The sequence below is a fragment of the Cololabis saira genome, chromosome 4 (assembly GCF_033807715.1).
Source record: "Cololabis saira isolate AMF1-May2022 chromosome 4, fColSai1.1, whole genome shotgun sequence".
Lineage (NCBI taxonomy): Eukaryota > Metazoa > Chordata > Actinopteri > Beloniformes > Belonidae > Cololabis > Cololabis saira.
Genome location: NC_084590.1, coordinates 7,780,358 through 7,803,016, shown reverse-complemented (window position 1 = coordinate 7,803,016; position 22,659 = coordinate 7,780,358). Strand labels below are relative to the sequence as shown.

Here is a 22,659-nt window from a genome sequence, read left to right as displayed (position 1 = left end):
CTCCTCCAGGGGGCGGGGCCTAGTCTCCCTCAGGGGGCGGGGCCTAGTCACCAACGGGGCGGGGTCTCCTGCTACAGGGGGCGGTCTCTCTAAGGGGGCCGGTGTTGTGCCGGATTCAGCACCCCTGCCGTGAAAAGCACCCCCTCGTCGTACACACAGAGCCGGATTAAATAAATGGACTACACTAGGCAGACTGTGATTTTTGGGGCCCCCTCCATCGATGTTATTTATGAAATCTTAAACTTACCAAAGTTACTAATAAAACTTAATTCACATTTTACATAGCATAGTCATAGTCAAGTTGGTTCTTTGTATTCCAAAATAAGTCATGTGTTGTATATTAAACAGTCTATCAGACTATTTTTAGATTTTTATTATTTATACGTTATTACAACGCTCTATTAAATGCTATTAAATTATCCTTATCTTATCGATTGTGAGCATTTTGCAGAAAATCTTAATTAAATGTGTTGATTAAATTGAATAGTTAAATAAGAAGTCAAATCTACAAAGACCAATACAATTTGCAGTAAGACAAAGTGTGCTGTAGTATGTATGTGTATATGTATGTATGTGTATGCGTATGCAGAGCCGTCTGGGAGATTTGCGAGGTCCTGTGTGAAATGGCCAGGGGGGCCCGCGAAATCTTTGGGTTTTTCGGGTCGGATCGGGTGTCTATATGCGCAATTTTAACTCTCCAATTAGCAAAATACCGGATACCTTCCCCTGCCTCATCATCATCTGGGCTTGCCTCGACGCGGGGACCCACGGCTGCTTGAGACCCGGGCGGATCGGTGATTTTTGTAACAAATTTATCAAACGTGCCTTTCAGAGAGGCATTAAACTCTTCCATTTTCTTTAGTTTTTTTCTTTTTTCATCCCCTGATGGAAATTTCCTGAATCTGTCTCGTTCTCTCGACATTGTGTGACAGTTTGTTCCAACTCCACCCGTCTGGATCAGAGCAGCTTGTGTCCGCGCTTGGTCTGATCAGTTGTATTGAACAACAGACACCGTTATCATTGCACATATATTTATTGATATGCACAGACTAGCACATATTTAGGTCTGTAATGGAATGTGACTGTTGATATTTATAGGGGAAAAAAGGAAAAAAAAAACGAAAAAAAAAAAAAATTGGGGGAAAAAAAAAAACGGCCCATAGCGCCAGGCCCCTTGTGGCGCGAGGCCCCTTGTGGCGCGAGGCCCCTTGGGGCGCGAGGCCCCCGGTCGCACGGTGCGCACATCCCTTGCGGCGGCCCTGTGCGTATGTATGCGTCTATATATATGTATGTATGTATGTATGTATGTATGTATGTATGTATGTATGTATGTATGTATGTATGTATGTATGTATGTATACTAAATATAGTAATAATGCACATATATATATATATGCCTTGTTGGTGTTGGTGTTGTTATTATTATTTATTATATATTAATGGTTGATATGTTATCAACCATTAATATGTGTGCAGACAAATTTTTTTTTTTGTTTTTTTTTGTTTTTTTGCCCCCCTGTCCATCGGGCCCTAGGCACATGCCTAGTTTGCCTTTGCGTTAATCCGGCTCTGCGTACACACAATGACAAAAATTATAAATTATATTATATTATACACACTGACACTTCAATATATTTATATATACACACTCACACAAACACATACTTAGGAGTTTATATTATATTTACAAATATTATGGAAGACAACACAGTAAGCAGGCTATTAATTAATGACATCAATAACCATTTACCCGATTTTTGTTATTGGTGACTGTGATTGTGGGAAAGTATGACTATTGTGGAATCCATGAGCGCATTTAAACATGAATCATTAACACAAAACTGGACGCTAAACAGTGTGTACGCCGAGGGGGTGCTTTTCACGGCAGGGGTGCTGAATCCGGCACAACACCGGGCCTATTCTCCCTAAGGGGCGGGGCCTCCTCATCCAGGGGGCGGGGCCTAGCCTCCCTAAGGGGCGGGGCCTCCTCCTCCAGGGGGCGGGGCCCCGGCCTCCCTCAAGAGGCGCGGTCGCTAGGGGCGGGGCCTCAGTCCTCCCGAGGGGGCGGGGTCTCGGTCCGCCTCCGTCCGCTCAGAGCTGCTCTCCTCTCGGCTCCGCCGGCTGCTGCTCCCCGCTGAAGCTCTGTTCCGCTGCTCGCTGTGGGACTCTCCTCTCCCGGACCCGGACCGGGGCTGCAGCTGCAGGACCATGGCCGCCAAAGAGGACCTGTACAGCAAGATAGTCCCTCGGAGGCTCCGGCAGAACCGAGCCGGATCCGTGAAAAGTGGCTCCAACCTGGACGTGCTGCTGTCCATGGGCTTCCCCCGAGCCAGGGCGTGAGTTCCGACCCGTGTGTGTGTGTGTGTGTGTGTGTGTGTGTGTGTGTGTGTGTGTGTGTGTGTGTGTGTGTGTGTGTGTGTGTGTGTGTGTGTGTGTGTGTGTGTGGGACTGATGGGGCATGTGGCTCCAGCAGCATCTGTCATCCGCTCTCACTACACCCACTGAAGTTGGTCTCTGATTGGTCTGAAGTTGGTCTCTGATTGGTCTGAAGTTGGTTTCTGATTGGTCTGAAGTTGGTCTCTGATTGGTCTGCCGGTTACCAAACCTGCAGGGGGCGCTCTCAGCGTAACAGCTCAATGGACAGACACACGGGATGTAGAGAGACCGAACAGCTGATTGTAACGTTAAAATATAATAAAGAAACGTCTCGTAATGTACAGCGTTGTACAGTGATATAAACATTGTATATAAACATAGTCAGATAAAAATCACATTACGCGCCCACTTCCAGTTGCAGTGACCAGTTATGTAGCCTTTTTCTTTTGAAGATGGTTTCTTGTTTTATATCATTTTGTGCTTTGCATCGTTTCTCTATTTCCAGCACGTTTAATACTGCTGCATTTGTCTTTGTTTTTTGCAGCACGTTTTTTCATTTGCACCACGTTCCTCTTTTTGTACCTCGTTTTGAGTTTGTGAATTTGAATGGTTTCTGTACTTGAAGCCGTTTTCCTTAACTGAGACGCATTAGGTCGTTGCAGTGCGTTTGGCCCAGCCCCCGAATCTCGCACTCAGAAGGTGTGCCGATTTTTTCCAGTGTCCAGCCGCGGTACTGCAACAAAAAATCCCATGGGGCCCAGAAAGCTTTTTTCCCATAGACCGCAATAGTAAAAGAGAAGCCTCTAAAACTGTTCACAGGACACCTCCAGCTGTAATCACCGGCTATTACTAATCTTTGTATTCTATATTTTTAAGTCATGGACTTTATATCCGTCAAAAATGTTTTATAACGGCCAGAAAAGTCAAAGAAAAGTCTCTTTCTGGGCGTGACGTCACGGCTGACGTCACAGCCGTGTCCGTGCATTCCACAGATGTTTATATTAATATATATTATGTAATTATATTATATTAATACATTAATAATATATGTAATACTATACATGTAATAATATACATGAATTAATATATTATATTAATACATATTATATTAATATTCGCGTCATTGCCCCGGGGCATGATGGGAGGCCCCAGAGCATCATGGGAGGTGACTCAACTGCGCTTGCTCTATGGGCCCGTGTACGCGGAAGTAAACCAGGAAGTCAGACATTTTTTCGGCGTATGCGCTGGCTGAGCAGAATGCATTGAAATGAATGGGCGGCCATTTTCAATCTCCCATCCAGTTGTATAATACATCCATGGACCAGATGCAGATCCAGCATGTCAGAATACTCCCGATGGAGGCTCGGTAGAAGGACTCCAGCAGACCCCCGAGACCAGATCCCGGCTGCGATACACCTGAACCAGCACTCCAACTGTTTTGGGACTCAGCTCTTTTGGGTCTTTTATTTATAATATTAACAATAATAATAATAATAATAATAATAATAATAATAATAATAATAATAATAATAATAATAATAGTCATCATCATCATCTCAACACTCAGTTGAAGGTGATGAGCAGCTCCGTCCTGTTCCGGTTCAGACTGGGTCAGAGCAGGTCCCTGGGAGAACCTGGTAGTTCAGTGACTTGGATGTCAGTCTGGGATCAGATCCGTCTCCCCGTCCAGCTCCAACTGGGACCACAGATCCAGTTCTGTCTCCTCGTCTGCTTGAGGACAGAGTTTCACATTCAATGATGTCTTTTACGGTTTTAAAAGAATGAATTTGAGCGTTTGTGCTTAGAAAACCTCCTACGAAGACTCCTCTGTTGGTACAAACATGTTCCATCAAGGTCAGAACGTTTCAAGAAAACCAACATCAACGAAAGATAACGATAAGATCGTGGACACGTTGATGAAGGAGGAGGACCTGCAGGTCCTCTACAGACCACTAGGGTCCAGATCCAGACCTGCAGGTCCTCTACAGACCACTAGGGTCCAGATCCAGACCTGCAGGTCCTCTACAGACCACTAGGGTCCAGATCCAGACCTGCAGGTCCTCTACAGACCACTAGGGTCCAGATCCAGACCTGCAGGTCCTCTACCGACCACTAGGGTCCAGATCCAGACCTGCAGGTCCTCTACAGACCACTAGGGTCCAGATCCAGACCTGCAGGTCCTCTACAGACCACTAGGGTCCAGATCCAGACCTGCAGGTCCTCTACAGACCACTAGGGTCCAGATCCAGACCTGCAGGTCCTCTACAGACCACTAGGGTCCAGATCCAGACCTGCAGGTCCTCTACCGACCACTAGGGTCCAGATCCAGACCTGCAGGTCCTCTACAGACCACTAGGGTCCAGATCCAGACCTGCAGGTCCTCTACAGACCACTAGGGTCCAGATCCAGACCTGCAGGTCCTCTACAGACCACTAGGGTCCAGATCCAGACCTGCAGGTCCTCTACAGACCACTAGGGTCCAGATCCAGACCTGCAGGTCCTCTACTGATCCAGAATCTGGATCCATGTATAATTAGGGGCGTGGTGTTTGGAGTGACGGCTGCATTGCTTCTTCTTTTTAGTGACTCTGTTGAATGAAAACTGAATAAAAGAACGTGTATGATTGTTACTGTTATAAATTCCCTTATAAGTAAGCTGATACCAGAATATAAGCTGTTAATTGTTAAACATAAAGCTGTTAATTTCTTAGATATAAAGCTCTTAATTTGCTAAATATAATTTATATTAATGTTTGATTTAAACAGGTTAGTATTATATTCAGGTATGTTTAGTTCAGTCTGTTTTGAGTCAGGCGATTATCGGGCAGCTAAGTTTAGGTTTGGGGTCCTCGGAACCTCGCGTGTGTGTGCTCAGAGTAAAATGTGTGTAACTCCCGACCGGCTGCAGAAAACTTTACATAAACAAAGGTCAAACGGAAAAACGGTGTCTTTATTCCCTAACCGGAGTACGTCCACGGGTGAAGAGTCCCAGCACATCAGTTCAAACATATAGTTCTTCAATATTGGTCCTTCGAGCCGGATTTCTTCACTCGCGGCGGAGAAATGGACACACCGATTACAACCACGGCGGGCAGCGGCGCGCTGGGAGCCAGAAGCCGACAGTTTCCAGCTCGCCTCGAAAGCTACCAGGTTAGCCTGCCACGGTCCCTCATTCCTCACGGTGCCCGCGCCGAAGATGAAAGGGAACGCGTCGGCGCTCAGCAGCTGCAGTCACTCAGCCTCCAGACCGAGTCTGTGAGGACCGCGGACCAGCCGCACGGAGCGCACGCGGCCCCTGAACGTCTCTTAAGCCCGCGAACAGCCCACGAGGGGAGCGAGTGGAACATGGCGATGCATATCAGAGACTTGTCCAGCCAGCTAACAGGCCATATGAGCCGGCCATCGGTGACGCCCGCGGAGCGGAGCTATCAGAGCAGCCATGGTTCTCCTGTCCTACAGCCACCAGCTCATCTCGACCAGAGCATCCCGTCATATCAGTCACCCTGGTTAAGTGATGTAGTGGTTCACAGCACCCCTCAGCCACAGCCATCCAGCCTGCAGCTTGGACCAGCTAGACTGCTTCAACACGAGCCACACCTGTCTACGCTGCCACATACCACCTCTGCAGCATTAAAGCTTCAAGCAGCAACGACTCCTATGCTGGGTAGTAGACAGGATAACTACATACTGGCGCAGTCTCTGCCATCAGCTGTGTCATCTGCATGGGCACCACGCCCCTCCACGATGCTGAACGTATCCACGCTGCAGCCTACTACTCAAGCATCACAAGCAGTGAGTTATTCAAGTGCACAGATAGCAGCTACATCTGGCTACCAGCTTAATCAGCCCCCTACACAGACTGTTAATAATGTACAGGACAGAGTGCCACCAGCTGCACAGCTGCAATACCTGCCCCTGCAGACAACACCAGTAAATCCAGCATCAGTGCAGCAACACATCCCATTCATGTCTGCAGCCCCGGTGCAGCAACGCACTCCACTTATGGCTGCACAGCCAGCGTATCAATCCCCCCAGATGGCAACCACTGCATATTCTGCCATCCAGCCAGTATACCAGCTACCACCGCCAGCGCAGAACCAACAGCTGCAACTCTACCAGCCGCTGCCTCCACCTTCAACCCAGCCAGCCTATCAACTGATGTCTCCCCCTGCTGGTTCCCCCATGCAACAGCACGTGTCGGTTCTACAGGCTCAGTACAGCCCCCAGTCTCAGTATACGCCACTGCAGGTACCGTACACCGTCCAGTCCCCCAGACAGCCTGTTCCAGTACCTGAACTGCCTAAGCTGGTGCATGACAGTGAGAGAGAGTTTGCTGACTTAAAAATGGCGCTGGATCACCTGCTCAATCCGCACACTGAACTTTCTGAACATTACAAATACCGTGTGCTAATGGAACGCTTGGTCCTGGACGAAGCCAAGCTAATAGCTCAGTCATGCAGACACTATTTACAACCCTACAGCGCCGCCATGCAGGCTTTGCAGAGACAGTATGGGCAGCCGCATCAGTTGGCACAAAGTGAGATTGCAGCCATCTTGAACTCTCCTGATCTCAAATCTGGGGATCCAAAGGCCTTCCAGAGCTTCGCCCTCAATGTTGATCTGCTGGTGGGAATGCTCACTTCATTGGAAGGGCAAAATGGGATGGAAGTGATGTCTACTGGTCATGTCGACCGACTACTAAGCAAACTCCCCAGACACATGAGAGACAATTTTGTGGAGCATCTGCAGATCCAAGGGCGCCTCAGCACCAGCAGCCTGAACCCATACAACCTCAGAGACCTCGCAGAGTGGCTAAAGGTGAAGGCAGAAGCTCAGAGACTGTCCGCAAAGATGGCTAAGCGCCACCGAGCTGAAGGAGCGCAGCCTGCCAAGAGAGACAGATCTGTCCCTACTCCCCGGGCTCGGACTCAGCCTGTCTCTGTGTATCACGGTTCAGACCAGCCCAGATCAGCTGATATGTCTCGGCCAGCAGCAAAACAACAGACATTTAAAAGGATGTGTCTCTTCTGCAAGAGTACAGAGCACTACCTGTCACAGTGTCCAGATATTATTAAACGCTCAAAACAGGAAATCGAGAAGTGGATAGCAGAGGGCAAGCGCTGTCGCAGCTGTGGACGTACTAACCACGACCAAGAGAGCTGCACTTTAAAGAAACCATGCGGTGAGTGTCAGGAGATCCACCTGAGAGTGCTGCATGATGTCACCAGGCCGGGCCCCCATGTCTACCTCATCACACCAAAAGACTGCACCTCAGCTCCCCACTCGATGCAAGGAGGAAAAGTATACCTCAAGGTGGTGCCAATCATCATCAGTCATGGGACTAAATCACTGCAGACTTATGCAATCCTCGACGACGGGGCTGAACGCACCATAATACTTCCAGCTGCAGTTCGAGACCTGGGGCTCAGAGGCAGAGCGGAGTCCCTCACCCTGCGGACTGTTCGTCAGGATGTTGTTCACCTCACTGGAGCATCAGTTGACTTTCAGGTGGCCTCCCCAGCATCACCATCAGAACAGCATTTGGTCGAGAGGGCCTACACCGCAGGTCGGCTCAGCCTGACAGAACAATCCTATCCAGTAGCAGCGCTCCAGAGACGGTACCGCCACCTGCGAGGGTTACAACTGCAGAGCTTCAACAAGGTACAACCACTGCTGCTCATCGGTGCAGATTACACTCACCTGATTACTGCCACAGAACCCGTGAGGTTCGGCCCAAGGGGAGGACCCGTAGCCATCCGCACAGCACTCGGTTGGACGCTGCAGGGTCCAGATGGTTCACAGCCCCCCGCTGCATCATGCTACTACACCGCCTTCAAGCCAGCACCAGATGACATCTACCAACACGTCGAACGGCTCTGGCAGCTTGATGTGCTCCCATTCCGCAGTGAGCGGTTAGCAGTGCGGTCCCGCCTGGACCAGGAAGCGGTTGGTGTCCTGGAAGCACGCACTACGAGAGTGAAGGTTGGTGACACGCTTCGCTACGCTACACATCTGCTCCGGGTAAAGGGTGCACCACCACTAAAGGCAGATGTTGAAGCAGTGATGCCAAAGCTACGCAGTACAGAGAGACGACTACTTAAAGACCCTGTCAAAGCTAAGATGTATGAAGCAGAGATCCAGAAGCTCATAGATGGTGGGTGTGTCACAAAGCTCCAAGAGGGAGAAGGAAACGGCTGCAGCGAGTCCTGGTTCATCCCTCATCACCTGGTCCATCACAATGGTAAACATCGCCTGGTCTTTGACTGTTCCTTTAACCATGGTGGTCTCTCCCTTAATGAGCAGCTCCTCCCAGGTCCAACCCTCGGACCATCTCTCATCGGGGTCCTCCTGCGGTTCCGCCAGCACGCTGTCGCCATCAGTGGAGACATCCGAGCCATGTTCCACCAGGTTCGGCTTCTACCGGAGGACCAGCCGCTGCTGAGGTTTGTTTGGAGAAACCTGCAGAGGGAGAAGGAGCCTGATGTCTACCAATGGCAAGTCCTGCCATTTGGTACCACGAGCAGCCCGTGTTGCGCAACATTTGCTCTGCAAAAGCACGTCAAAGAAAGTGCTGCAGGAAATGAAGACATCCTGCAGTCTGTCGAACAGGCTTTCTACGTGGACAATTGTCTTCAGAGCCTGTCAACGACTGGGTCAGCCAAGCTTCTGGTGGACAAGATGCGACGGTGTCTGGCTTCGGGAGGATTCGAGATTCGACAGTGGGCAAGTAACTTTTCATGTGTCATCTCCCATTTGCCTTCCAGTGCCAGATCTGAGAGCACGGAGCTGTGGCTGGCTGAGAAGAGTAACGATCTACAGGAGCCAGCTCTTGGTCTGCGGTGGTCCTGTCCATCTGATCGCCTCGGTTACAAGCCGAAACCTCCAGAGGGTGAGACCCCCACTATGCGTTACATATATAAAGTGCTCGCCCGCCAGTATGATCCGCTCGGGATCATTATCCCGTACACGACACGGGCCAAGATCCTCGTCCAGAGACTGTGGGCGAAGAAGAGGAGCTGGGATGACCCGAACCTCCCACCTGAGATCCTCCAGGCCTGGTCCAGCTGGGAGAGAGAACTCCCCGAGCTGGCCAACATCTCCATCCCTCGAACATATGCACCACTGGAGCTCGCTACTGACACCACTGAGTATACTCTCCATGTTTTCTGTGACTCATCTGAGCAGGCATACGGTTCAGTGGCGTACCTCACCACAAGAAGTGATGACACCGTTCACGTCTCATTCGTAATGGCGAGGTCGAGGGTGGCCCCAAAGCGCCAGCAGTCGATGCCACGATTGGAGCTCTGTGCAGCGCTGACAGGAGCCCAGCTGTCCTCCCTCATCCACAAAGAACTCACCCTGTGTGTTGCCCAGACCTTCTTATGGACTGATTCCACAACAGTTCTCACCTGGCTAACATCTCAGTCGTGCAGGTTCAAGGTCTTCGTGGGGACCCGGGTTTCAGAGATCCAGGAATTGACGGCCTCACACACCTGGAGGTATGTGGATACAGCTAATAATCCAGCTGATGATCTCACACGTGGCAAGACGTTAGCTGAGCTGGCAGCACCAAATCGTTGGATCCAGGGACCAGCATTCCTTCGCCATCCACCAGATGAATGGCCATCACATCCCAACACCGCAGAGCCAGAGGACAGCAGTGAGGTAAAACAAAGTGTTTTTTGTGCACTCACACAGACCAACTCACCACTCAAGATCCCAGACATCTCCCAATTCAGCAGCTGGAGAGAGCTGGTTAAGGCTACTCAGCAGTCTCTTCACGGGGCGGCGGCTGACCCTGCATCGCCTCTGTGTGACCTTCGAGATGCAGAAGTCCACCTGCTGAAGACCAGCCAAGCGGACTGCTTCCCCGACGACATCAAATGCCTCAGAGCCGGCAGGCCCGTGCCCCGCAGCAGCAGGCTGAGTACGCTCGCTCCAGAGTTAGACCCCACAACAGGTCTTATACGGGTTGGGGGACGCCTGCGTCGTTTAGGCAGCTGCAGCCCCACCGACATTCACCCAATACTGCTGGATCCACATCAGGCAGTTACCACCCTCCTCATAAAAGAGATGGATGCTCAACTGCACCACCCGGGGCCTGACAGGGTGTTTGCGGAGATGAGGCGCTACTACTGGATTCTGCGGGGAAGGCAGGCTATTAAAAAGTATCAGAGAGCCTGCGCTGGTTGCATGAAGTGGAGAGGGAAGCCAGTGGTGCCAAGAATGGCAGACCTGCCCTCTGCGCGTCTGCGGCTGCTCAAGCCTCCGTTCTTCTCAACAGGCGTGGACTGCTTCGGGCCGTACATGGTTAAGGCTGGGAGGCGAAGTGAAAAGCGCTGGGGAATTATTTTCAAATGCCTCACGACGAGATGTATACATCTGGATCTGCTCACCAGCCTCGACTCAGATGCTTTCCTCCTAGCACTGAGACGGTTCATCGCACGGAGAGGCACCCCCTTTGAGATCCTCTCTGACCAGGGGACTAACTTCCGAGGCGCGGATAAGGAGCTGAAAGAGGCCTTCGCAGCGATGGAGTCACAGCTGCAGGAGAGGCTTGCAGAAAAGCAGATTAAGTTCTGTTTTAACCCACCAGCATCTCCCCACTTCGGCGGTGCCTGGGAGCGTGAGATTCAATCAGTTAAGAAATCCCTGCAGGTGGTCATAGGCGCACAAGTGCTCCAAGAAGAAGTTCTGCTCACACTCCTCATCGAGGTGGAAGGCATCCTCAATGCCAAGCCGTTAGGATACGTATCCTCAGATGTGGCCGATCCAGACCCGGTGACGCCAAGCATGTTGTTGATGGGGCGGCAGGATGCCTCTCTCCCACAAGTCACCTATGCTCCTGACACCCTCACCAGAAGACGCTGGCGTCATTGCCAGATGATGGCGGACCACTTCTGGACACAGTTCATCAGGAACTACTTACCTACTCTCCAAACACGCCAGAGGTGGCGCCAACACGCAGATCATCTCCTGCTGGACACCTTTGTGATGATTGTCGATCCTCAGCTTCCACGTGCTCACTGGCCGATGGGGAAGGTGGTCAAGCTGAATGCAAGTGATGATGGATGCATCAGGACGGCTGAAGTCAGAGTGGGCAAGAAGACTTACCTGAGACCGGTGGCTCGGCTGGTCCAGCTGTCAGCTCTTCCTGAAGATAATCCTACTTAAAGGACTTTTGGGGAGGGAATTTATGTTTGTTTCAAAATAGCCATGCTATTTAGGGGGCGGCTGTTATAAATTCCCTTATAAGTAAGCTGATACCAGAATATAAGCTGTTAATTGTTAAACATAAAGCTGTTAATTTCTTAGATATAAAGCTCTTAATTTGCTAAATATAATTTATATTAATGTTTGATTTAAACAGGTTAGTATTATATTCAGGTATGTTTAGTTCAGTCTGTTTTGAGTCAGGCGATTATCGGGCAGCTAAGTTTAGGTTTGGGGTCCTCGGAACCTCGCGTGTGTGTGCTCAGAGTAAAATGTGTGTAACTCCCGACCGGCTGCAGAAAACTTTACATAAACAAAGGTCAAACGGAAAAACGGTGTCTTTATTCCCTAACCGGAGTACGTCCACGGGTGAAGAGTCCCAGCACATCAGTTCAAACATATAGTTCTTCAATAGTTACTTTAAAGAATAAATGTATTGTGGAGTTGTTAACTGCACTGAGAGACAGTTGAGACTAGTTCTAGGTTGGTCTAGAAGGATTCTGGGTAAATTGTGGCTAGTCAGTGTTTTGGTGGGACTCAGAGCTCTGAGGTTGTGGTGGAGCTCGTTTGGAGTTCGTTTGGAGTCCAGGTGGAGCTCTGGCTTCCTCATTATCATACGGTGCGTCCGAAATGCCATACTAAAAAGTATATACTAAAAAGTATACTTAAATTTGGCACACTTTTGAGTAAATATCAGTAGTGTGCATTAATTCGGACGTACTATTAAGAGCCACACGGCACTTCCTGCCGTAGGGAGGGGGAGTTGTTACCATGGTAACAACTCCTGTCACAGCAGCAGTAGCAGCACCGCTCAGCTATTTCCCGTTTATCCTGGCCTAAACAAGATGACATTATATAATATTATTAAATACGAATATTATAATATTAAATAATAATATTATTATACTTAATATTATACTTATGACATTTACGTATCACTTAGCAACCAAATGCCGCTGCATTGCATTGTGGGAAGTTTCTGCTCGGCTAGTGTCCATCAATCCACACTAAAAAAAAATTTCCAGAATGAGTATGGATAGTACATACTATTGAGTACGTTCTAATGTTTCGGACGCACTAAAACATCTTGCACTCATTTTGCTACTCATTAGGGTGGAAGTATGGGATTTCTGACACAGCGGTGGTGTCCTTCAGGTCGGTGGACAGACCGGGTCAGCTGAGCTGCCGTCGCCGTGGCGACTGAGTCATTCTGGAGGACCAGGTTTCCTTTCACTTTCCAGCAACCAGACGGTTCCGGTTGAGTCACGTCCTGAAAACATGGAAAGTAGAGAAACATCAAGATTCTGGGCTCCAGGTCAAAGACATGAGAAAGACTTAATCTAGAGTAGCAGTTCAGCTCTGACATCAACGTAGTTTAAAGTCAGAATAGTCAACAGTCAAAGGCAGCTGTAAATGTGAGTTTCAACCTGGATTTAAAGGAACTGAGGTTTCAGCTTCCTGCAAGTTTCTGGACGTTAGTTCCAGATCTGTGGAGCATAGAAGCTGAATGCTGCTTCTCCATGTTTGGTTCTTTACGTGTTAGACTGTCTGCATCTGTATTCATGGTTAGTGTCAAACATAGCAAAGCTAAAAGTCACGTACACCGCTTTGGTCTTGTGTGTGTGTGTGTGTGTGTGTGTGTGTGTGTGTGTGTGTGTGTGTGTGTGTGTGTGTGTGTGTGTGTGTGTGTGTGTGTGTGTGTGTGTGTGTGTGTGTGTGTGTGTGTGTGTGAGTGTGTCCTCCAGCAGTCCTCTAGACAGACCCGGAACCCCTGGTTCTGTCAGAGAGGACTGACATCACTGATGGAGACACGAAAGGACAGAAAAGAAAGAAACCAGACATCCATGTGTACACAGATACGCATCTGTGTGTGTACTTGCATGTACATGTACATGTTTATACATACGTGAACACTCATACAATACACACACACATACATGCACACATGCACGCGTATACACATAGGTACACATTCACATGAATATATACACATCAAGCCACCAATCAATCAAACTTTAATTATAAAGCCCTTTTCATACATTATATGTGGCACACAAATGCTTTACATGTTTAAAAATTGTACAATTTAAAAAGTTAAAACGGGGCCCAAACCCCCCCTACCCCTGTAAGGGATGTTGAAGAGAAAAGAGAAAAAAAAAAAAACCTTGCTGGGTTTGTATGTGTATATATATATGTATGTGTATGCGTATATATATGTATATATATGCCTTAAGTTTTTACCGGCATGGTATCAACCATTAATATGTGTGCAGACAAGGTAAAAAAAAAAAAGGGATGTTGAAGAGACGGGTTTGAGATGACTTTTAAAAGATGGCAGTGAATCAGAGGGTGCTTTCAGACCTGTGGCCCGTTTGTTTTGTTCCGATTCAGGGGCTAAATCGATACAGTTGTTTCGTTTTGTCGTTTGTGGCGTTTGTGTTCACAAGCCAACCGTCTGTAGTGGTTCAAAGCTGTTAACAAATGCCATGAACCAACTGTTCTCTCATTGGTCAGAAATGAACGTGGAAGGAGTTTCCTCTTCCGTACCCCGGGAAAAACAACAACTATGGAGCATCGTAAGCGAGTGTGGCTAGTTTGTTTGTCGGTTGCTGTGTGGATTCTGTTCTCACTGCAAACGAACTGCTCCAGGTCTGGAATGGAAGCGAGCAGAGACCACCTCTCCTAGGAGATCTCGGCTCGCTTGTTTTGTGCCGCATCCGAGCGCGATTGCTGTGTTCACATGTACCAAACAAACCGATCTTTAGGGGGAAACGCTCCCTGTTTCGGAACAACTGATCCAAACGGGACAGGTGTGAAACCACCCAGAGTTATGGATGGCCAGGGGGATGGATTTCCAGAGGGCTGGGGCAGCAATGGCAAAGGCTCTGCCGCTTATGGTGGGGTATTTGATCCTGGTGATGGGGGTGAGGGTGTTGGCATCAGTGCAGCGTGTTGGGTGGGGGTGAATGGGGCGATGGAGGAGACCTGTCATGTATGAAGGGGCAAGGTTGTTTAGGGCTTTGTAGGTGGTGAGGAGGATCTTGAAATGTATGTGTTGTTTTACGGGAAGCCCGCAAAGTTGATGGAGGATGGGCGTGATGTATCCTCTGGGCTACACTAACTTACAAAGAGTTAGTGTAGCTTACTAGCTTAAGCTTTTCTGTGGTAATAATTATGTACAACAAAACATGTGCACCAACACAGACAACAGTAGATATTTCATTCTCTTAGAGTTGATGAAAGTTTTCCTATGGAAAAAGAAATTAAATCTTAAAATAAAAAATTAATTATGAATTATGAAGCTTTATGAAAGCTTTAGTGGTAGCATCCGCCGCGTGTGAGGAAACTCTTGTGAGTGAAACTCTTCACACTACAGTAGAACTCCAAATGACTCATGAAGCGACTGACACGACTGTCGTCCTGCATAAGGGTGAGGGTTGGATGTGACTGTATATATTCGGTAAAACTCCGGCGGGATTTCATCAGTGAAATATTTACCACACGGCAGCGCGAACCGCAGATCCAAGCTGCTAACGACGCTTTTAAACCCGATGTCTTCTACAACAGAAAGCAGCTGATGATCAAGGATTATGAATTAATTACCTTACAATGTAGTTCTTTGTTTTTCTTGCTGTTGCTGCTGTCATTTATATGTCTCTGTTACAGGTGAGTTAGCGGCGTTGCTGCACCTCCTGTTCTTTCTCTGCCTTAGCGGCAACCAACTTTGTAAACTCAATATACTTCTTTGTGTGAGAAACTTTCAAATGTCTTATCAGCTTTGTTGTGTTGAAATTCTTTTATAACATTCCTCCTCGGGGGAATCTCCTTTGCATACACACACTACAAATTTGTTGTCCTATTCGGACATTGTAAAACTCCCATACCGGCCACGCCCCCTTAGCAGATCTGGGTCTGAGATGTGGGAACACACGCGCGGGCGGCATTTGTTGTAAACGTCATCAGATCAGCTGCTTTGAACTATTATTTTGAGAACGTCGATCAAAACTGATAGCAGCATTATTGGCCGATACCGATCGGTTGCCGATCGATCGGTGCATCTCTAAACATATTGTTTTTGAAGAACAGTGGAGGGGAGAGCGTACAGGATGCTGTTGCAGTAGTCGAGTCTGGAGGTGATGAAGGCATGAATAAGTGTTTCAGCGGCTGAGAAAGGAGAGAGTGGGTCGAAGGCGTGCCGTGTTCTGGAGGTGGAAGAAGGATGTTCTGGTGACGTGGTTTATGTGTGACTTGAAGGGGGTGCGGGGTCCATGTAGATGCCAAGGTTTCTGACCAGGGGGGAGGAAGTGACAGAATGACCATCGATTCAGAGTCAGAAGTTCTGGGAGAGTGGATTTTGGGCTAAAGATTATAATTTCAGTTTTATTGCTGGTGAGTTTGAGGAAGTTGTGGTTCATCCAGGTTTTTATGTCGGTGAGTTAGTTGGTGAGGGTGGAGAGTTGAGTGTCATCGACATGGCAGTGAAAGTGAAGTCCATGGCGGCGGATGATGTGACCAAGTGGGAGCATGGAGAGGATGAAGAGGATGAGGCCAAGCACAGAGCCTTGGGGGACTCTGTGTGAGACAGGTGGTTGTTTATTGCGATATATTGAGATCGTTCAGACTGAGTTAAACCATTAGAGGGAAATCTTATGGATTTCAGGCGGCTGAGGAGGATGGAGTGGTTGATGGTGTCAAAGGCAGCGCTGAGGTCACGGAGAAGAAGAATGGTGAAGGAACCAAAATCAGAGGAGAGTAGGAGGTCGTTTGTGACTTTGTTTAGAGCTTTTTCAGTGCTTTGTCGGTTTCGAAAGCTGGTTTGGAATGTTTCATATAGGTTGTTGAAGAGGAGGTAAGTCTTGAGTTGAGTTGCGATGGTTTTTCCAGTAGTTTTGAGATGAAAGTGAGGTTGGAGATGGGTCTGAAATTGTTGGCGTTGTCAGAGTCGAGACCAGGTTTTATAAGGAGAGGGGTGATTGCAGAAGGCTTAAGAGGTTGGAGGACAGTGCCAGAGGTAATGGAGGGGTTGATGGTGTCAGTGATGAAATGTTGTCGTGGGCTTGAGGATTTTATTTATTGTGGAAATCAGGGTTCGTGGGTTGGAGGATCCAGAGTGAATGATGCCAAAGTAGTAGACAGAACAGGCTGTATGCGAGGGCGTGTACTGGGAGACCGGTTTTCTTGTGAAGTCGTTCTAGTTGTTGCAGTGTTTTTTGAGTTTGTGAAGTTCCGGGGTGAAGCAGGGAGATGAGTGGGTGAAGGTGACCGTTTTGGTTTTCAGGGGGGCAGTTTGTTCAGGGATGAAGACAGTGTGCTGTTGTAGATGTTGACGAGGTCCACAGGGATTGGATTTGCACGGGAAATGAGGCTGGAAAGACTGTTCGGCATGCAGGTGGAGAGAGAGACTGGACGGATGGATTTAAGGTTGCGGAAAGTGACTGTTTGGGTTGGGGGACGGGAGTTGTCAACGGCAAATGTGACGGCCAGGTGGTCAGATAGAGGGAGATATTGTAGATGTGGAGGCCAGTGGAGCAAACCAGTCTAAGATGTGTCCACAGTTGTGGATGGGAAAGTTGATAAGGTCTAGAAAGTCAATTTTTACAGTCCGGGGACTCAATGTGGAGGTTGAAATTGCTGAGGAGTAAAAGAGATGGTGAGAGTGAGGAGTGTGGGGATGAATTCACACATTCATATATACACATATTATATACAAGCGATTAAAATGATTGAGAGATTAATCTAAATAATCTCTTTTTTAATCTCACCTAAAAATTGTTGAGAAAAGCCTTCAACTTGAGGCGTTTTCCTTTAAATGTATTACATTATTGTGTCAGATCAAAAGACTGATATATAACAACAAAAAAAGTGACTTTATAAAGTCATGTATTTATTTTTTAACAGACTTGAACTGATGCAGTCCTAGCCATTTACATCCACTTGGCAAGAACATTCGCGTTGCTGTGGTAACATCGTTGCTGCTAACGGTAGCTGTGGCTGCGCTTGCCACCGCATGCTTTGCGTTTACGTGGCTAAACTTGAGCTGCTTCAGTTGTGAGCAAAGTCCTTTCCACAAAGACACATATCACTCTACCTTTATCAATGGTGCCGTTGGGGCATTTTAGAAATGTAAATTCCCCTTTCACTGGACCGACAACCTTCACATGCTCCTCCATTTTCACCTCTGTTCTCTGGGTTTTGGGTTAAACTGTTAGCAATGAATGTAAGATTATCTACTTTCCTCATAAGGAGGTATGATGCTAGAGGAAGGAGAGGAGGTGTGTTGTGGTTTGCTGGATGGATGTGAAGAAGACGATGCTAGCATCCCCCACCCCCCTCCTAAGGGAAACCACAACCTCTTCTCGAACAGGTGAGGTCTTGGCTTTGTTGCAGCCACTTATTGAACCTATCTTGAGCCAGTGAATCCCCTGAACATGTTCAGATGTTCAGGTTCCGCTGCCAAACACGCAATGATGTTTGTTTGAAGCAGCGGCTCCTGGGACGGTACGCCAGAACATCACTCTACTTCAAAAGGAAGTGCGGATGTGCCTGAAAATGACACGTACCTGTCAGTTTTTAAACCTCGATGACTTCTCGGGGGTAAAGCTCAAGTCCCATGTGCTTTGCTTTCGGATTTGTTTGGACTCTCAGAGAAGGACTCTCATCTAAGATGTGGTTATCTAAAGGCTGAGTTATGGTTCTGCGTCAAAACGACGCCGTGCCTACGGCGTGTGGTACGCGTCGACGCAGACCACACACCGTCACTGACTCGTACCTCCCAAAAATTGTAACTACGTGTCGAGGCGACACAGACCAAACGCAGACGAGAGGGCTGTGATTGGTTCGCTTGGAAGCAACGCATTTCCGGTTTCTGGTTTCCGGTTTGAAGCAGTCGTGAAGTTTCAGCGCTCTTTTCTTCGTGTATCTGTGATTTTTTTTGTTTTGTTTTTTTGCACAATAGTTGTCCTTATCTCTTTGATTCACTGTGACCGGAAAAAGTCGGATAAACCATTCAGGAAAAGATCACGAATTAGCGGTCGCGGGGGGAACTGCACCGTGGAGAAATGGAGTGATGGAGAAGTCCGAAGGATTCACGACGGCGTCACAGAGATGGCGTAGGCACGGCGCTGATTTGACGCAGAACCATAACTCAGGCTTAAGGTGTCCAGAATCCACATGTATGGTAGTGTTGCTGTTGTTTTGGTGATTTGTGGTATATTTGGTTGGTTCCCATGTAGGAAGAGTACAAGGATTTTTGTTCATCAAAAGATAGGACAGCTTCAACACACCTGATTCAAATTAACGGTCGTCACCAGCTTGTCATCGAGGTCTTGACATCTCTGTTGGTGACACAGGTACTTGTATCACGGTGTGTGGAAGCAGGGAAACATCTAAAACATGCAGGACAGGTGATCTTGAGGACCAGGGTTGGTGACTCCTATTCTATAGCCTTACTCTGTCTTTACCTTGTGTTCAGGTTTTACTCCACCAACATGTCCCCCTGTTGTGTGTGGGACTGTCCTCTGATACTTACAGCCGCAAAGAGATTTCATCTGTAATTATTTCATCTGCATTTTCAGTCAGAGGTGGATTAAATGTTGTGGGGTACGTCACCATGGAAACCTTTACCTGACATTATTTGTTTCGGGATTCATGTCGGCAGTTGACAACAGCAGTAGCTTTCCTGCTACCCATAATGCTCAGTGTTGTTTGTTTGGCTCTGTGAAAACAGAGCTTTGATATGTTGATGGCATTAGATGTGTGTAAATTCAGCGGCAAGCACCGAAGAGTCTTCTACATGTTTGAATGTGTGAGATTCTGGTTCAGAGGAACATTTCAGCAACAGATCACATGACGATGCCAATAATAAACATGTTTGCTTCTTGCTCTTATCAATTACTGACTATGCGTCATGCTGAGGTCTACTGAACATCCACTCAGAGGTGACATCAGTCTGGAAACAGGATCAATAACTCATATCATCTTGGTCCCCAGAGGGAAAAGACTTCCAGGAACTTCCAGGTGGAAAACGTTTGTTGGGCTCGTCAGCGGACTATTAAAGTAACGATCGATTCAACTTTGGTTCTTACAGTAATGCAGCAATAAACATCTGATCTCTTTCTGACGTTTCTGTTACTTCTACAAGGCATTTGGGAATAGAGCAAAGCAGCCATGAAGCGTTTAGGAAGTTTATTCTCTACTACAAACATTTCTGGATGTGTCAAACAGAACCGAGCGTCGTCACATTTCTGGTGAGATTGGTCCTAGCACTGAACCCTGCGGAACACCATAACAGACCCTCGACTGTTCTGAAGAAACCTCATGTACATGAACAAACTGGAACGTGTCAGATAGATATGATTTAAACCAACATAGAGCTGTCCCTTTAATCCCAACAACATGCTCTAACCTGTGCAGTAAAATGCCATGATCTATAGTGTCAAAAGCAGCACTGAGGTCCAGTAGAACCAGTATGGACACTAATCCCTTATCTGAGGCCCAGTAGAACCAGTATGGGCACTAATCCCTTATCTGAGGCCCAGTAGAACCAGTATGGGCACTAGTCCCTTATCTGAGGTCCTGTGGATGCAACACTCTTTGTTCTTTATTTCTCACGTTTGCACCTCGATAATCCCGTTGGAACAACTCGTCTTTATTTCTGCAGCAGAAGAATCAGATCGTGATGCTTCATGTTTTAAATATAAGTTTATATTGTTCACATTGTTATACTTATGAGAGAGGTGATCGTGGACTTCCACTATAAAACTCAATAAACTAAACATTGGTCTTAATCCGTCAGTATATAATACGCGTGACAATAAAGCTGAACGAGGAGCCGTTTTTCATCCACCAACTTAAGTTCTGGTGTCGGTTCTTAAAATACAAACAAGAAAAGCAGAGTGTAATGATGCACTAACGCTGCCCATAAACATTCACAAACCCCTACGATCATAATAAAATCACATCTCTTCACGGAACGCAACACAAAGCAAAGAACAAGACCCATAATGCAATGCAGCTTAAATCGGAAGAAATGCCCCCAAATAGATTATTTTTTCCAGGCCTTAAGTTTTGACAGGACTGTCTCCAGCTCACAGCCAATGTTTTTTAAATTAGTTTTACGGTACTTGTTTTTGCAAGTTCCTTTATAGGATGAGCAGTTTTTAATGGATAATTCTCTTCATTATCATATTCAAATATATCTACATGAGGGAGGAGACAGGGCGGAGTGTTGTGCTCCGGCATATACACTCACTGATTGCGATGTTTAAAGGAACCTGTGTGGATTTGGGATAGGGATGGGCGGTATGGACTAAAAAATCTATCACGATCATTTCTGGCATTTATCCCGATAACGATAAAAATGACGATAAAAAAAATACCAATTCAACTCCACCTTTGCAACTATGAATCTATCACCACATTCAGTCTTTGGAGCCCCCAAATCACTGCTCTAAAAGATACTAAATGCTACTAAACTACACCAATTAAATTTAATTAATAAAAACCGATTAAATTAGTACACCTGTACTGCAAAACTGTAATGACTCAAATGAAACAAGTTTGAAATTGAACAAGATTCAACATTTATTCAAACTGTATGGCTTAAACAGTGGGATAACAGTGCAAACAGCAAAAGTACCATTGTCCTTCAAGTTTTCCTAGCTTATAAAATCACAAAGTAGAAAAAAATACAACCTGATAAATAAAGAAACAGGACAAATAAATAAAAGTTCACTGAAAATAAAACCCTATCAGTGATGATCTCTTCTAATATAAATTAAATGTGCAAATTAACCTGTGGTTGGAACATGCCACAAATTAGATACTATTTTTTTTTTTTTTCGTAATAGTCAAACGTTATATCAAAATGTAACAACCATTTCCTTCTGTTTTTGCAGACTCTGCATATAATAGATGATGTTTGCTCCTCGTCTCTTTTTAAATCCAAACCAGTTCCAGATAACGGAGCTGGAGCCTCGTTTAACAACGAGCTCTCAGATCCATCATATTTGTTACACAAAAACGTCATCAATGGGAATTTATGCCTTTTCCCCACGAGATGACAAATTCTTACCGTGGGGAATTTTTTTGACGGTATATCGGTAAAATATCGCCCATCCCTAGCGTACGCACAGTTTCGAGAATCTGAATTTTTTTTTGTGTACGCAAGAATTCCACGCAGGGATTCACATTGAAATCCACGCCCTCTTTGTACATGAGGCCCCTGATGAGCAGAAATGTGTAAGAGCAGTTGCAGGAAGTCTCACAGCAGCTCTAAAACACTTCAGAGCATTTTCACCCTCTGACGCCGAGGCGTGTATCATCAACACTCATCAGTGCTGAGCTTGAGCGTTCGGTCAAATGCAGACCTTGTCACTTCCTTATCCGCTGATGGAGCAGATCAATTATTCACGTATGTGACTAGTGTCGTGTTCGACGGCCTTCTCAGTGCAGTACGGCTGGAAACGGCCTGGTGGTTGTGTGTGAAGGCAGAGAGGAAAGTGTGTGAGCTGCAGGAAGATCTCTGAGATGGAATCTCTGAGGGGATGTGGAGATGCTAACTCATGAATTATTGAGTCATTTCTTTTTTTAAATTGTTTTTCAGCCAAGTGTCTTTGAAGCGCAGATTATAATGAGGTTGCTGAAAGGTTTACTTCGAGCAGTCCTCATTAACAGATTTCAGCTCTTTGAACTTGAACGATTCACCTGCAATTACATTTGATGTGTTGTTTATTGTTGCTGTCGGTCTGTTTTGGTAGGAATGTCCTTCAAAAGTCGTTAGTCTCCTTCTGGAGTTATGGTGGAGGTATCGATGCAGGATCATCAGTTATGGTGGAGCCAGGGCCGGCCCAAGCCTCTATTACTGCCAATAATACTGATTATTGATCATTCACACACCCACTATAAACTTATTTCATGTTCTTCCCTGTCATCATTACAAATACACTTGTAAAACTAGATGTAAGAACTTTTTGTTGTAGTTAGATTGTAATCCACAGTGATTAAGACCATGGGAGAGTGAGTGAGGGAAGGTTTTATATCACGTAAATGCAATATTGCATTATTGAATTGT

General features: G+C 46.8%; 1 protein-coding gene across 2 annotated transcripts in view; it reads left to right on the top strand.

The window, feature by feature from the left end:
- Positions 1-2,063: 2,063 nt before the first annotated feature.
- Positions 2,064-22,659, top strand: part of LOC133441438 (ubiquitin-associated and SH3 domain-containing protein B-like) — a 62,607-nt gene continuing 42,011 nt past the window's right edge. For both annotated transcript variants that reach the window (XM_061718739.1, XM_061718738.1), the window contains exon 1: positions 2,064-2,336. In XM_061718739.1, coding sequence (XP_061574723.1) covers positions 2,209-2,336 — 128 coding nt within the window. In that variant the 5' untranslated portion in view covers positions 2,064-2,208. The remainder of the gene's footprint in view (positions 2,337-22,659) is intronic.